Source organism: Diadema antillarum, unplaced genomic scaffold (genome assembly GCF_040938485.1).
Source record: "Diadema antillarum isolate AM-2024a unplaced genomic scaffold, OU_Dant_1.0 seq00000546_RagTag, whole genome shotgun sequence".
In the NCBI taxonomy this organism is placed as follows: Eukaryota; Metazoa; Echinodermata; class Echinoidea; order Diadematoida; family Diadematidae; genus Diadema; species Diadema antillarum.
In genome coordinates, this window is record NW_027271492.1 from 1,387,404 (window position 1) to 1,405,521 (window position 18,118).

An 18,118-nucleotide genomic window follows, 5' to 3' on the forward strand; every position below is an offset into this window, starting at 1 on the left:
GGTTGAGACCTAATTTCAGGTTTCTAACATTTTTTTGTGAAATAATGAGAAACCTCTTATGAAATATGAAAGAGCATGTAATTCTATGAGGAATTCAACGTTTATTTGATGAAAATTGGTTTTGAAATGGCTGAGATATCCAAAAAAGAGCGATTCTAATAAAGTGTGGGACCCACACTTTATTACGATCGCTTTGTTTTACTTTGTTTTTGGATGTTTCAGTCATTCCAAACCCGATTTTCATCAAATAAACTTTGAATTCCTCTTAAAATGGTATTTTCTGTTCTATATCATAAGTGTTTTCTTGGTATCTCGCAAAAAGTTAAAAGCCCAATTCTCATCTCCACCAATACTGTACCATCCCTTTAATACTGTCTCCCAAGGTGGCAGCCCACATTGTATTGTATCATGTACGCATGTACAGATATAGAAGTGCTGCCATTTTCACCACCTTGCTACTTTTTAATAACATTAAAAAGGCTACAGTTATTGGAACATTGGTCAAATTTGGTACCAGGTACAAAATCATTTACAATTTTTTGATTAAGTGCCTTTCTTCTTTCACACTCACAAAAGCATTGAGGCTGCTCCAGATCTTGGGATGCTGAAATTAAGTATGCATGTAAATCTATTTAATCACCACAAACAAACGGGTAAAATGTATGCAAATTTATGGAGACCAGCATCCTCTAAATCCCAATCACCCAGCCTAAACTCTGGTAACAATCTTTTCAACTTCAACTGCCAGTTAGGGCATAGACCTCGAGGTCGGTTAAGATCTAATGACATTTTTCACTCAGTGATACCCCCGTATAGTACATAGCAAATTTCAATATGGATGTTGTATATATACAACTACAAGTGCACCATAAATGCACATGTTCATCAACAAAACGAGAACCTACTACTAGTATTTCATCATTGTTTGAATCCTTTCACTCATTAAAACTTGGACAGCTCAATCCCTTTAATCATATAATTTCCTCGAATGTACCTTCCAAAGGTAATCCCTGTCCCTCATCCCCCCCCCCAGCAATGTGAAGAAATAATTCATATGCAAATTTTGCTCTCACTAGCACATTCCTTTGGATCTACACGTATTAGTAGCCTTTTGAAAGACATCACTGTCTACACACCTTTTTTGTGTGACTTTTGTCTGTTTTGGGGTAACTTTAACCCTGATTTAATAGATGTGTGGTATTGAAATGTAAGGAATTCCATTTGCATAACAAAGAAGACTAGCTGGATATAACAGACTCTGGCTTTGTGTTACAATGTTTCTGGCAGTTTAATCAATCTGAACAGCATCCTCCATATACATGCTACCCGGGTCCTTAAAACATTGTGAAAATTGAAGCTCTACCAAAAGAAGGGAAAAATTGGAGTAGAATGTGGTCTTAAAAATGCTTTAAATATGTGAATAACGATGTGAGTAACAAAGCTGATGAGAAGGGAGTGACCAGGGGGACATTTCACTAAGCTCTGAAATCAATCCCAAGTTCAATTTCAATTGATCTTTGTGACAATTTTGGGGCTAAGTCAGTCCTCAGAAAACTGTTTCACTAAGCCATTTGGGAACAACATCTTTCACCCACCCTGCCACATTCTACAATTAGAAATACATATCCTTCCCAACCAGATCTTATTTGAATCTGTCCCAACTATAACTGTATGGGTTCATCATTTGGTTTGAGTGAGTTCCCATTTTATTGAAACGGGGCCCAGATTAAACCACACCCAGCTTTCCCCATATTTGACTGAAACATTCTAAACAGAGGCATGAAAATATTTCACTACCATGGTATTGTTCACAAAACACTTTGGAGTGACAGCATAATTTTCAAAACTTTTGTATGATTTCTTGATCCATTTGGAAACATGATCATTTCTAAACACAAATTCTCAGCCAATAAAGTTCCACAATATTTGAATATATCAAACCTCCACAAGTTGAACAGTATAGTAAGGGTACTAGATCTCGCGCAGGGACTTAATGGTCGCGCATCGTGAAACTGCGTATAGCAAGCAATATTACGTGTAGGACTAAGCGCAAAATTTGCCGATACGCCCATGGAATAAACATACCTGACAACCGCTAAACAAGAGAAGGAAGCAGGTAAGAAATTTTGATTTCGAACAAATTTTTCACTAAATTTCCAATTTCTTACCTTGTAATTTACCTACCTTAGCTTAAAATCTGTTTTAAGGATGTTGTAGCCTAGACGTGTCGTCTCACTTGTCCCGTTCGAAGCCGATAGAATTCGTAATTTGTTCGATCGATCATTTATAATATTCTACGAAAGCCTAAGCACGTTACAGCCGCTGAGGGGCAGACACTTTTACGCATGAAACTACATAGGGCAGCTGCGCTACCTCTACATACCCCGAGAAATTGAACGCATAAAATTAAGTCCGACATACAAACGGCGACAGCGCACTACTCCTTCATCGTATCATCAGGAGATTCTTGGAGGTGATTTTTCTGCATTTTCGTGATATCTATTGAGAAATTCAGGTACGATTATGGAATAATTTCTATTATAAGAGCATCACAAATTTTCGTGCGCGATATCTAGACCCCTCAACCATATATCAAATTTCCCGATACCTTTGCAACAGCCCAGACCAGACAGACAAAGCAAAGGAAAAGACTCAGATTTTGAGCATTTTGCACACATTGTAAACATGATATGCGTCAAAACAAGGGAAAGTGCCCTCTTGTACCCTATCAATTTGCACTCTTTACCTGGAGATCCCTAAATTGGCAACGGAGGAGCATGTGTCATATTTCATATCAAAGGCTAATGCAGGAGGGTGGAGAGATGTTTCTTGATTTGGTTTACAATTGTAGATGTCTATTTGCCTGAGGAGACTGTTCTATTCCACGTTCTGTTAAACTCAGTTTCATTTACGGGTGGATTTAACTCAAACAAGCAAAATGGCAGAAATTTCATTACAATCTGATACTAAATAATACTTTTATACGAAATGCTATGAATTTCATTAATCATAATATAGAGAGGGTAGAAATAGGTGAGTAAAGACTTGCTCTCGTTACAGAACACCTCTTCATGATACTGAGGAGTGCTACAATTGTATAGCATGGTCTTCCATTTACACCTGACTTGTATACAGACTCTTGATCTTTGTCTCTCATTCCAAGACCTTCTGTTCTTCTTTGCTAAATCTTCTGTTTAATTAATTGATTTGTTTGTTTGTAATACATTTAGTAAGTGGTGCATTTCTCTTTCTCTTCATTAAAGGGGAAATCCAGTCCAAATATACATGTAAGTAAATCTGAAAAGAAAGAGTAAAATAATATGAGTTCGATGGTAACATTTTGATTAAAATTGGGTAAGAATTAAGGATGTTACAGTATGACATTTTGAAGTTTCGCTAATTTTTCAGGAAACAGTTCTTTAACAGTCAATATGGATATATAATGCAAATGGCAAAGTGGGCATGTCATACCCTCACAACTTGCCATATAGTTTGTACATTAAATTTTGAAATTTCCAGTTTTTCATTCATTCAAAAGCAATTATGCCCGAGGCTCAAATCCTGCTATATCTACCTGATCACTATTCTGAAGTTATTAAATCTGAAATAGCATCATGTTTCTGACTTCAATTACAGAAACACTGAATCTTCATCATATTTTTTTTTTACACAATCACAGGAAAATTATGAGGTTGTGACATGGTTAACACACCCCATTTGCATATCAATCCACTGTACAAAAATTGTTTTGCAGAAATTAGCAAAACTTTAAAATGTCATAACTTCCTTATTTTTCATCCAATTTCAGTCAAATTTTTAGCATTGAACTCCTAAAGATTTTACTCTTTTTATCAGACTAACTTATATTTGGACTGGATTTTCCCCTTTAATGTTACAGTAAGTTTTTGGAGTATGAAGTTGGTTTTAGATATATGTACACTGTACAAAATAAAATATTTCGATGATGGGGTTTCACACTTACTGCAGAACTCATTTTTTTGACCTGCCTATAAATACTTTCATGCTAATCGAGTTAAACTACTTGTCGGTCAGTCTGAAAGCAAACTCTAATTATATTTTCTACTTAACCAATCTGGAACCAATCTGCGAAGTCATATAATTTGTCTAATTGCCATCCTGAAGTGTTTTCTCATTTGAGTTTTGCTCAGTTTTGGGTGCTTGTCTGCTGTCTGAACAAGGTGACATCAAGGACTGGATGTAGGTGGAACTTAGCTTGACCTTCGATTTACTTCCTCCATTATGAGTGTGCAGGGTATGTATGTAATTTTGCATACTGGTAAAAGAGCTGTGTGTTTGATGCACAGTGTCGTACAACTTGTACATAATATACAAATGGAATGTCATTGCAGCTGGTCAAAGAGGAGACTAAGGCTGTGTTTGAGTGCTCAAAAGTGAACCGAACGGTACAGAACCGAACCATATCGTACCATACCATGCCAGATAGGGAATGTTTGAGGACTGTACACGTTTGTATGGAGTTACTGTAGTGTACCTCATGAACTACTTTTGTCTTTGAGTCAGAGGGACCATACGTTTATAACAACAGGCCATGCACTTGGTGCGCTTACGCTACATACAGGTGTCATGAACAAAGAAAATAAACTCTATGCATTATGACATAGCGCATGTTACATTCTTATTCGCATTCGCTTTGCATTCTTCTCATACCAATTTCTGGTATGGTACGCTTTTGGAGCACATCAGGAAGCAGTCCACTTTTGTTTGGCATGGTACGGTTCGATAACTGTATACTTTGGGAGTGTTGAACGCACAACATATCCGATACATTTCATAACCAAATGACTGCACTGCAGCGCAGTGCATTGGTGATTTGTCTTATCTTGGACAAGAGACTGTCTAGTACTGGCATGCCAGTACTACAGGTATTCACCAAAAACAATAAAAAACAAGAACTGAGACAGGGAAAAAGCAGGGTTGATAGAAGGGACTCTTGTTTACTCAGAACTGAATAGTGAAGGTAGATAGCAAGCCAGATAGCTCAATCTAGTGTGAGAACTACATCCTGGTGTTTGCTATCTGTTCCAACAATACCAAGTTGTTATAGGTCCTACACAGACCTTTGTCTCAGATTTACACTATACATGTACTGTACGAGCTGAAATTTTTGCGGTGGTTTTATTTTCGCGAATTTCGCGAATCGCCTTTGAACCGCGAAAATAACAACACGCGGAAATAACAACGCGCAAATAACTAAGTTCAGTTAGACCCTTGCAACCGCGAAATTAACAACACGTGAAAATGTCCTCCAAGTAGCAATTCGCGAAAATATCTGTACGCTAAAATTTCAGCTCACACAGTATATTGTACATTGTATGTCTGTGCACAGAATTTGTGCATAGAGAATGGAATGCATTTTCTAAACTACACTAGCTGAACCTGAACCCAAAACTACAATTCAAAGAAATCATCAAGATTTGAAGCCCATAAATTGGTGATATGCTTGAACCAGGATATACCCTTAGTATGCACAACGGGAGGTACTTTTCCGAGTAACAACCAGCCACTGTCTGAGACATCTTCAAGTACTCATGCTGAGGCTGACAGTTTTATATCAAACTTTTTGTCTTGCTTCATGATTTTGTACAGGGTAATATCACACACAGCACAATATCGGTTTGAGCTGAAGGTGTATATGTTGGTGTTTTTTATTGTCAAAGATTTACTTTATGCCCAACTTTACACCTGAACATATATCATCTGTTGATGAGGGCCTGCATTTTTACAAGGCTTTATTTGGTTGTGCTACATGTGTACAGTATGTTTCAGCCCTATGGGAAATGAAAATATCTATGAGGCTAAGGATTAGATTTAAATAACCTTGGCATCTTTGGTTCAGCATATACCTCTAGGGAATGTGAAAAGCCATGAACAAGCTTACAGGGGCTGTACAGTACTGGTTGAGGTGGGGATTCATGTTTTTTACATTCCTAAGTGAGATAATGAGAAACTTCTTATGAAATATGAAAGAGCATGTAATTTTAAGAAGGATTCAACGTTTATTTGATGAAAATTGGTTTTCAAATGGCTGAGATATCCAAGAAAGTGATAGTAATAAAAGACTATAGGCCACGCCTTTTATTAGGATCTCTTTGTTTCACCTTGTTTTTGGATATCTCAGCCATTCCAAAACCGATTTTCATTAAATAAACTTTTGATGCCCCTTAGAATTGCATGCTCTTTGACATCTCATAGAGTGGTTTCTGAATATCTCGCAAAATGTTAAAAGCTAAATCCTCACCTCGACCAGAACTGTACACACCCTTTAAGACTACAGACACCAATGTATGTACTTACTCAGAGCATTAACTTAGCTCTATCACTTCTGATTTTTGAGAAAGGATTGAAAAGATTCCTTAATTTGGCAGTTGGGATGGGGCGGTGGCCATTTGAATAAAATTTCTATCCTAAATTTGAGACCTTATTGCAAGTGTAAGTACAAAGTTTGGTGGAGATATGTCACCGGGTTTTCAAGGAGAAGATGAAAATGTTTTTTTTTTTTTTTTTACAGGTTTACACACGACACATGACACGACACACGCCAGGCGCCAGACAATGAATGACTGCAATAGCTTACCTCAGCCTTTGGCTCAGGTGAGCTACACTTGTAAAAGCTCTTGGCTCAGGGAAGCTACACTGTATACTTGTATACAGGGTACAAATGAAAAGCAATAATCAAGAAAGACTTTGACTCAGTTTTAGTTCAGTTGCTGCCTGAATATCAGACATCAACATTTGGAAGAACAGGGAAGTTGGTCAACATTTCTTGAACATTCAGTTAGGAATAAACGGTTCTTTCAAATTGTGAACTCTGATTTGAGCAGCTACATGTCACCAATTTTGAGACTTTTTTTTTTTTTGAGAGAAAAAGAAGGAGTGCATCACATCGCAGTCATTGATTTTAGTCTCCTAAATTTGGTGTGAACCAGGAGTATTTTCTCCTCTTATAACCTTTGTGTGAAACACAGGTGACACAGTCCTTTTCAGAGGAAGTCATGCTTGCATGATGTACCCAAATGGTAAACCCGGCCGCTTGCATTACATGTTGTGGGAAAGTCAGTGAGCTGAGAGTATGGGGGGGGGGGGGGGGGGGGGTGGTGAAAGGAATGCTGGTCTATGTGTAGCCTGAGGCCAAGGCTGACATCCACTTATTTTTGCTGACGTGCTGAAAGTCATACTAGTCGCAATTAGCACCTACTTGTAAACTGCAGATTACCCGTCAAAACAGTTTTCCTTCACTCTCCTTTTCTTCACATATATGGATGCTCTAAGAACAGCTGCTTGCATTCAAGAATGCTTTCCATCTCCAGCATATTTAGTACAATATGTAGTTCTATCATTACGCATGAATAATGGTATTAACCCACTAAGGCTGGTTTGATTTTGCTACAACACACATTTCTCATAGACACCTGCCCGAGTATATTTGGGACTCGTCCTTAACGGGTTACAAAGACAAAGAGCTATGACAGATCATGATCAATTCTTTACTTGTAGTATAGATGAAATTAATCTGTTCTTGTGCATGATAGAGTACAAAATTGCTCAGCATTTCAAGGAGATACATAATGCACAATGATATAATGCATACACACACACACACACACACACACACACACACATACAGTACACACATACATTAGTGTACACAGCTGAGAGGAAAAATAACACATATTTTTATAGGTACTTTGGTACCAAGTGGTACAACTGCAAAGGGTGTGACTACAGACTACAGTGTACCGGTACTGCAAAACATGTGCACACACACACACACACACACACACATGTAACAAACAGACTAAAAATCCATAGAGTTGGAGGAGGTCTGAACAAGCACAGCTGTGCTGATAAACACATTGATCCGGTCTGATGGAAGACTTGTTTTCAACTCAGGTGGTGAAAAAAGACAAACATACACACACATACACACACACACACACACACACACACACATATTTATATATATTTTGATATAGTTTTATTAGAGATGAGGCAAACACATATACACACACACACATACAGATATATGTGTGTGTGTGTGTGTGTGTGTGTGTGTGTGTGTGCATGCATGTGCATGTAAATGAAGCATAAATGCCAAAAGTATCATAAGATCAAGTTACATACTGAGAAACATCATTTGCTTCAGACATTGCACATACTGAATTCAAGGTTTATTTTCTCTCAAACACTCGATCCTATTTTTCACTTTCTTTTCCCTCAATATCCTTTGTCCCTTGTTTTCACCTTTGTAAATGTTTTCATCTCATGTCAATGTTGCCTGTTTACCTCCGAGTCCTGGATATTTTAGTTTGATATTCAGCTGCAATGCTATACATATTTGTAATCAAAATAACTTTGGAAAGAAAAATATGTTTATGAAAGTAAGATCTGTGTCACGATGGAATTATCATTCTAACAAAATGGTGGAATTCTTATGTAGTGCATCTATGTAGATTTATGACAAAACCAATTAATAATGTCATGTTGTTGTTCCTAGCACATACACCTGTACTATGTCTTCTGATATCTGATACAGGTACTTGAGAGATAAGGTACTAAAAATTACAAGCAGTTAACCTATATTTGGAAAACCCTCCTTAGTTCTACAACATTCATAAATAGTTAATGTACTTGTAGGTGGCAATAATAAATGGGGACAGCATGAAGCCACTGTATGTGTCTACTGTGGGAAACAACAAGTACATACACCATGCATCCTCTAAGGTTACAAACATAACTTGTAATGTGTCAAATTTCTAACATATAAACAGCCTTGAAAATGTGTTCATATTACTTGGGACTTGTTAAATGAATCATCTTAAAAGCTGTTATGACCAAATTTCTGCATGGGACCCCTACCATGCTTTATAATAAATGTAAACTGTTAATGGTTACAGCTGACGTGGGAACCTATAACCCAAGGAAAAGAAGCTATTAAAGAAAAAGATATGAAACTAACAAACTAAAAGCTCAGTAACAAAAGTCATGTTAAGACAAGCAGAGCACACAGCCACAGTAATCAACTCGCACACCTTAATATCTTCTGAAATTGTTGACGTCACTAGCACACAGGGTGGAAAACACGGACATTGGCTCGCTGGCACGATCCCAGCTCCATCCCAACATCCTCACGGCGTGGCATCAAGGATTTCGTTGACGCTCTCAGCATCATCAAATACCTTTTTCAATGACCAACACCACAGGCCCTCATTCGTAGGAGCAGTAGCATGTCCATGATGTCAGACATACACGAAGTTACAGCCCAGGGACACAAATAATTGAATTGAGAGTACACTTAAGACTCTGATGGCGATCAAATTGTACTTGCTTTGTGAGTAGCATTTGAGCTGATGACAGAAGCGCCACAGCTATCAGGGCATTGCCTTTTGTAATACAGACAGCTAGGCTGTGCTGCCATAGGCAGAATCAATGCCATGTCAGATCTGTTTCTGACTTTCGAACTACAGTGTACATGTATACATACAGCAGCTATACGTATCTCCTTGTCACGGGTCTACAATTTGAAGTCTTCCTCTTTGAACAGTAAATATCCACTCATCACATTCTGTTATCTACTGACTGCCTTTATAACGCTGCATGCATAATTGAGCACTGGCTTTATCAATTTCACTTGAAAAGGCAAATTCTCTTTTCATGCACCTATTCACTGAATCAAATCAAGACTCATGTGTCACCTGTAAATACACCAATGATTTGAAATGATTCATATTCAAAGATTGAGAAAGGAAAGAAAATAATAATTCTGAAGTTCATTAGCTCACAGAGAAATAGCTTTTGCACGGGTTCAGTTACCATGATTTCTTTCATAATCTTCTTTCATTCAGTGGCATGGTGATTATGTCTTGATCTACTACATGTATAGACATGACAGATATATCTCATAATTGATCTCATCATATGTCTCTCTCTCTCTCTCTCTCTCTCTTTTCATATTTCATTGCCAGATAGCAGCTAGATGAATTAAAGTTCCATCTATTCATAGATGCATCAGATTACTGTAATTTTCAACAACTGATTCATGTCCAACTGCAAATTATGCGATCATCAGAAAGGAACTTTAAGCTCCGTAGATCAGACCATCTCAATCTCAAGGTCCATAGTTCTGAGCCACTCTATTTGTACCTTTGTTTTTTAATACTGCATGAAGTAGGTCATCTGTAAAGTGGCCTACGTTGTACACCAATGCCTGACATAATTGCAGTTCAAACTTTATCTCCAAATTCACGATTGGATAGTACACCTCCAAGCCAGCAGCCATGTCTGATTCAGCTTGATTAAATTATGAAGCTGTCCTGTTCCTATAATAACAAAATTAAGTGTATTTCTGTGATGCCTTTATTGATACAAGTAGATACCGTTAGCTGTATAGAGAAGTGAGATTAGCAGTACTGAATTTGAATCAAACTGAACTAAATCATGATTTGTTTTGAGGTCACTAAAGGAAGAAATTAATGCTTGCAAGGAAGCAGTTGACAATCACCCTTCGGAAGAACTAAATGAGGATTTCAAAGTGCTTTGACTAGAGACACAACCACCACAGCTAGTGGCCTCCAACCAAAGACCTTGTGAGTGATAGTACATTGTCTCATCCACTGTGTCACAACACCTCTTCATGTAGAAGATGAAGCAAGATGGATAGGAAAGAGTATCTCAAAAACTTTTGAGACTATCGAAAGCACAAAGCTGATTGCTTATCTGCTCTACTTGACTGGTCATATAGCTGACCATGTTCTTCCAAGTACAAGTACTTACTCCCCACTGCAGCAGCATTAACATTTTAAATTGCATTGAATAGAATAGACTGTCTATTTTGTACAAGAAAAAAAATCACTGTACATGGTATACAAAGATAATTTGTTTAGAAATAAATAAACATATTATCATTAATATTTCACAATTTTTTATAAATCAAGTCATGTGTCAAACCACATGACTTGATTTGCAATAACATTACTCATCGGTAAGTTGAACAGACAAAGCCTCATTGTGCCCAATGCATTTTGTATTAAGAATAAGATGTGTGCAATCAAGTATTTAAACAATTATGAAATTTTTGAGAAATTTGTTATTTCATCATGTATTTGCATTTGGAAACTCATGATTTATATTTTTTATAGAGTTGGGTAATCAAGTACTCCGGTAATTGTGAAACTTTTGAACATTTTGCAATAACATTACTCATTGGTAAGTTGAACAGATATAGCCTCATTGTGCCCAATGCATTTTGTAATTTGATAAACCAAGAAATCAATAGTTACGTAGAATCAATTTTTGGAAATTTGAATTGCAATTTTTATATTGGAATGAAATTTGATTTTAATATCATATATTGTCGAAATTATATCTGTTAGTAATAACAATATAATGAACAAATAGATTGAAACTGGCGTTTCTATCTTTACGCTGTTTATATGTATGTACATGATACATCTGTTTATTATATATAGTTATGAGCGTATATCTGTGTATGGTTATGTTGATGAAGATAATATTTTAGTAAAAGGGGTATGTTTCATTGATTTTTTTTTTGGACTCATGGTTTTTAAATTTGTTATGATATACACACATGTATTCCCTGTTGTAAGTGTATGTGTACAGTTTACCTACATGGTATGTCCAATTTCATACTCCCACCATGTGAAATATATATTTTTTCTGAAGTGCAGTGCAATAGTAATATGATACTAATGATATATAGTGCTGAAAGGTGATTTGATATCAGTGCAATCTCTCTTTGTTTTATTTTTCAAAGATATGAACTGTTGTATTTTCGTTTTTTTCATATATGGCACTATACATCCGCTGATTTAATTTTGTTGTTTTTTTATTCGTTATGTTGCATTTGGAAATTTATTCTGCTCTAGCCATAGTACATGTATATTGTCTGTTTTTGAATGTCTGCATCTATGTTTACAGCGATATCACCACATGTGTAATTTTGTGTAAATGTAATGTGTAATTATAGGACTGTAAGGAATACGTTTTGTATGATATTGGTATGACTGAATAATTTAATAGGTTTTTTAACTTTTTGATTTTTTCTTGGATTGTGAATGTTCTGTAATCATGCATGTATTTTTATTCTGTACGCATGACACTATTAGTCTGCGGACTAACTGTTATGCTTCTTTTGATTTGAAATAAAACCGAATTGAATTGAATTGAATTGAACCACACACACTGACAAACTAAAGTCTGCTGGAAATTGTGCATGAGGTCTTTTCTCTATGACAGAAAAAAAATGACAGAAATTAGAGACCTTTCTTTTGCTTTATGCTGCATTACATGTTGACATAACAGGTCTCACCAAGGGATGAAATAGGCACACATTTGGAAGCTTTAGCAGCAAAAGGTAGCAGACAGACGCATAATAAAACTAGTTTGTAAACCATACTGGGTTCTTGAAAGTGCTTACACCGTAGGTGTAGGTAATTCAAGAAGTAGGAAGGTAGCACTTCATTTTTATGCTCTGCTCTCCTCCCCCACCTCCCACCCTCCAAAGAAAAATGGGAGCCGGAGGGGAACACCTCTTCTACACCATGTACAATTTGTACATATCCTATTGTACACATGAAATGTATAACATCAAGGACATCAAGCAATGTATTCACTATTGCATGCCTTCATTGATAGCTTGCAAGGCATGGCTCTGATGACATCATGATAACCACTCAGGGTCATGATATCAATGATGTCATAGAAGGGATTCAACTCTGGTGATATCATTCTGGAGTGCATGTCTCTTTGATGACTGACCCAAGGACATGCCTGCAAATACTTCAAAGACTTCATACAAGTTGAAGGTCTTTTTAATGACAGTAACCAATGCTGCACACTGGCACTGGTCCGACGGTCCCTGACCAGTAAAAATCACTGTTGGACCAGTAACTTTTTCGGGGATGGACCAGTAAAACATGGAAAAACTGGGATACCTACTGGTCCGACAGACAGGTCGGACTAGTAGAAAAAATGGGTAAGTGTGCAGCCCTGCAGTAACATCAGGAATATGTCTTTGATGAGACAAGGTACAGTACACCGTCAAAGACTATATCCAGGAGAATCATCATTATGACCCATTACTTTGACTGCACTACGTAAACCATGAAAATATCATGAGGAAATTTCACATCATATTCAATGACTCCATACAGGGTGGCAGTATGAACAGCATTTATTTAGCATACAATTGTACATGCAAGCCTTCATACAGTAAATGATGCAGTAGCAGTATGGCTTTGACAGCATCTTGAAGTTTTTTTTTTTTTTTATGACTTTGATCAGAGTTTTCAACTGTAAATATAAGGACCATGATGCAGAGTATGGCTCTGATGATATCATGAAGGCAAGGTTTTGAGGAAATTGTGCTATAGATACAGCACTGGCTTCACTGGCTTCAAGAACAGTAGTAGTTTTGTATTTTGTTTGTTGTTGTTGTTGTTGTTTGTTTGTTTGTTTGTTTGTTGTTGTTGTTTTTTGGGGGGAGGGTAGCTACACATGATAATATGCCTTCTACATAACTTGATGTCATAGGACGTTCAGCTTGGATGATTAGATATAAGTAGTGGAAACTGGAAGTAGGCAAAGTTTTGAAGACATCATGGCGGACATGGCTTTAACATTGACTTTGTGCCTTGCAGACAACCTTGAGCAGTGATGCCGATACCACCAGAGAGATGATGGCATCAAGACATCCAAGGATCCTTTGGGGTTTGGTGAGACAATGCAGGGAAAAGTTTCAATGATGTCACAACGCAAGGTATTTAAAGGCTTTCTTGACGGGAATCTATTATTTGGTCTACTCCTACTTTGTCTAATAACAATTTAATCTTAACCCACATGGTCCAATCCCGTTTTGTCTACAACCAGTGAGTCTAATGACCATTTCATCTAATTGCCACTTAGCCTCATTACTAGTTGGTCTACTTCCAGATGGGCTATGCCGATTTCGTCTAATACCCACCATTCATACTTAAGACAAAGTGGGGAAAAATCCAAAGACAAAATTGCGATTAGACCATCTGGTCATTAGACGAAACGATAATTAGCCAAACTGGGCATTAGCAGAGACTCCAACCCTAAGCACCTTCTGATCGGGAGATTCTCCCGCCTCAAACCCCTAGCAAACGGGAGACTCCAACTTGATGTGCGCAAAGCGCACATCACGAGCACGAAGTTCCTTGCGGTCTAGGGTTCTAGATGCTCTCTCGTGCTATCTAAGGCTTATTTTTCAACATGTAATGGAATTAAGTAAGAAATCATTTCAAGCGGGAGAAATTAAATCTCTTAAAAGCGGGAGAACGGGAGATTCTGCAAAAATGGACTTTCGGCGGGAGACCTCCCGTCGAGAGCGGGAGAGTTGGAGTCCCTGCATTAGACCAAGTGAGGATTAGACCACACGGGCATAAGACGTAATTCATGGTAGACCAAATGAATTTAGCCGTAGTGGTGTTAGGTGAACTGGGGAGTAAACCATCTGATATTAGACCAAGTGGCAATAAAATTAAACCTCCTTGACATCACAAATGGTATGGGTTATGCACATCATGAAAGCATGGCTTTGAAAACTCAAAGGCAAGGCAATAGGAGTGGTCTCAATGGATCCAAGCACAGACCATTTAACTTTTAATAATAAAGTAAGTTGCCAGCTGGGTATACTTCCCATTACACCACAAAGAAAGTGACTTTGAAGATGATGTTCTTGATGCCAACATCACAGATGGCCCTGTATAATCTACAAGTAATGGCGAGTGTTCTGTATCGATGCCACCATACAGGTTATTATTTGGCTTTAATGACATCATGAAAGATATGACTTTGATGGCCTCAGCACCAATGCCAATAAAATTGTACCAGCTACAGGTCTATACTTAACTTTGAGGACATCATGAAAAGTACAATTGTACATATGTATGACTTCAATGACATCATAAAGGATATGACTTTAATGACATCATACCAGGGTATACTGTAACTTTAAAATGTCAATAAGCAGGGGTATATAGATTCCAATGACATCATGCAAGGTAAAACAATGACCACAATGTGATCCTGTACTTGTAGCTAACATTTTCCCCTCCTATCCAATGTATATTGAATATTTTCGTAAATAGTGAATAGATTTGTTAATGTACTGTACTGTATGTTACTGTCCTTCAACCAGGTAACTTACAACTGTATGGCATAATAATGGCCATGCATAATAATGCACAATAATGGCATTCTGCACGTGCAGGACTCCGTAGACTAGCTTTACTGAGCATTGTATCAGCCAAAATCACCAAAAATGTGCCACAAAATTAAAATGTAGAAATGCTAAGAAATTCACATTTCACCTCAGATTTAGAAGATGTTGATTTTAAACATTTACAACAAGATTTTATTGCGTCAATTGTTCAAAATGTTCATGTTAGACCTTTTATTATACATACAGAATTTGAGCCTCATTTGCCATTTTTCTCTTTGTCGTCTGCTCAGTACAAATGTCTACCATGTGTCGTGGGTGTGAACAGTGATTCTGGTGCAAGATTCCAGATATGAAAGACATTGATTATTCCATCACAAAAATTGTGTCCAGAATTGTAATGTGATTTAAATTTTGCATCACGCTACCTGTAATAATTTTTTTGTTTTGTTTTGTTTTTTGTTTTTTTTTGTAGAAGGGTTAACCTGAAGGATATTTTCCACATATCGGAGTAAATAATTCATATAATTTTGCCAAATTCATAATTTTCAGGACTTTGTTGTGTTATGATTCACTCAAAATTTCATCCTTTGAGTATTATATAGAATTCAGAGCAACAAAGATAAGCATCTGGAAATACAATACACTCTGCTACAACCCAGCAGGTCGTAGGAATAGTACTTGTACTATCTTAGATGTATCTGAACTGGGTCCCCCAAATACTGTGCCAGGTATCAAGAGTTACATACAATGTACATGATTTGAGTCATGACAGGAAAGTCTCCCTAGGGAAAAAAAATAAACAGGAGTAACAAAAAGCCTTCAGTCTTTCTGGAACTCTCCTGTGAAACAAAAATATTTCAGCATCACAAAGTGCTGTGAACATCAGGATTTAGAAATGAGATACTACATGGACTTTCTTGTGTACAATGTCCGGATGTTCCCCCCCCCCCCCCAAATTACATGTAATTTTGCCATACAACTCCATATCATCCAAGCTTATAAAGTCACATGATATCAAACATGCATGGATGGGATGAACACCCATTCGAAAAGTGGTGGGTACATCATTATTAGGGGGGGGGGGAGGAGGAGGAGACATACAGAAGTCTTGCCGAAAAATGTGAGTGAACCCCCCCCCCCCAAAAAAAAAAAAAAAAAAAAAAAAACAACCTCCTAAATCAAACAGGAGTCACAAGTGCAGATCCACAACTCACTTTACGTAGGGCTCTCGATGCACACTACAATAGTAGCCTACAATAACATGTTGGACAGAAAACTTTGTCTGTCCGGAGGAGTCTTTTATCATTTTTTGCTTTTAAGGCGAGGAGGGCAGGGGAGGGGATTCCATGAAGCCAAACATAAAGTTTACACGGTAGTCTCCGCGGAACATATCCCCAGCGACAAAATACAGACCAATCTTTCGGTCAAACTACATGACTTGTGTGTAGACTTCTCAGAGACTCTGTGTTGTGTAGATCTACCAAAGTATTGACACAGACAAATTATTCTCTAAATTCACTGGCTCTCTCATCTTTTTTTCTCTATGCCTCAATCTTCCACATCACATTGTCATATCAATCATTCTTCATCATGGTATCATGTTCATAACTTCATGTCATGAATGGACATGGACCCTAGGCCCTATGACTATGTGGAACATGCTATGCGTATGCCATCCATGGTATGATTCAGTTGTTGGACACACACACGTCACACACACACACACCTTGCTGGAAAAACAAACAACCGGAGGAGCCTAACATATGAAAATAATTTCATAATTCTGACCCTGTTAACATTATTAGTAGTTGACATAAAGAACGCATAATACTCAATATCTGCTAATCTGAACGTACGCTGTCTGTAGCGTCACGTAGGACTACTATGGGGCACAAGCCCCATACATACATGATCCTACATCGGGACACAGCCGTATCCGCGATGTAGGTCTAGACTAGACTGCATTGATTGCCTATGCTCACGGACGTACCCAAATCACCCATGTCGGGGGTCTCATATTTTGCCGGTTGGCTACTATACTCACGTATTCGGCTGAATTAACACTTGCCATCTCGCGAAAAATGGTCAGTTGATCTCAGGAACTCTTCTAACTGTCTTAGTCACCTAGAAGAATTCATAGCAGATCAGGAAGTTTCAACGCAGTTGCAGAAATCCGAGAAAAGGTGCAGGATTTATATCTCTTATCACGGTAATTCGGCCAGAGGCTCGCTAATTGTAAACACGTTGAAGAGGCCGACGAATTACGGATGCCTATGACTAAGGTGGCTTTAAAGCCCAAACGTTGAAAGCAGACAATGACAAATCTGCCCACCCAGTGGCTGTTTTCGTGTTTTTATTCGTTTGTGTGTGTGTGTGTTTTACTTGCTTAAAAAAAGAAAAAGTGATGGTTGCGTGGCTGTGGGGTTTAGTGTAAACAGTCTTTGGCATTGTTAATTTATACACTTCTTCTCCTTTTAGGCGAAAGCACCACAAACTAATACCCACGCAATCTGCGCACGCAAAGATTGTTAGTGATAAAAGGAGATGTCTGTAGGCCCTACCGGTAATTGTTTTCGGAGCGTTTACAGAAGAAGGCGTTTCCTTGAAATCTTTGCCTCATGAAGCCTGCTCCTGTAGACTGCTTTAAACGCCCTGAGAAGACTGCTAATGAGGTTGACATGAGTTCATTCAAGTTGTATTTCACCCTGTGTGCTTTAGCATGTTGGTCTATCTGTAAGTTTAGATAGTGACATCTTATATAAAAACTGCATTATTATTGTCAAATTCCAAACGCTTTGATAGCTCTCCACTGGATCTCCACTGCATGTAGGCCTACTTTGATTGTGCTTTATTGTGAAATCAAGCAACAATTAA

General features: G+C 37.7%; 1 protein-coding gene across 1 annotated transcript in view; it reads right to left on the minus strand.

Annotated features, from left to right (window-relative positions):
• Positions 1-17,467, minus strand: part of LOC139734728 (3-phosphoinositide-dependent protein kinase 1-like) — a 64,744-nt gene extending 47,277 nt beyond the window's left edge. The window contains exon 1 of the mRNA XM_071645522.1: positions 17,289-17,467. Coding sequence (XP_071501623.1) covers positions 17,289-17,315 — 27 coding nt within the window. The 5' untranslated portion in view covers positions 17,316-17,467. The remainder of the gene's footprint in view (positions 1-17,288) is intronic.
• Between the last annotated feature and the right edge of the window lie 651 nt (positions 17,468-18,118).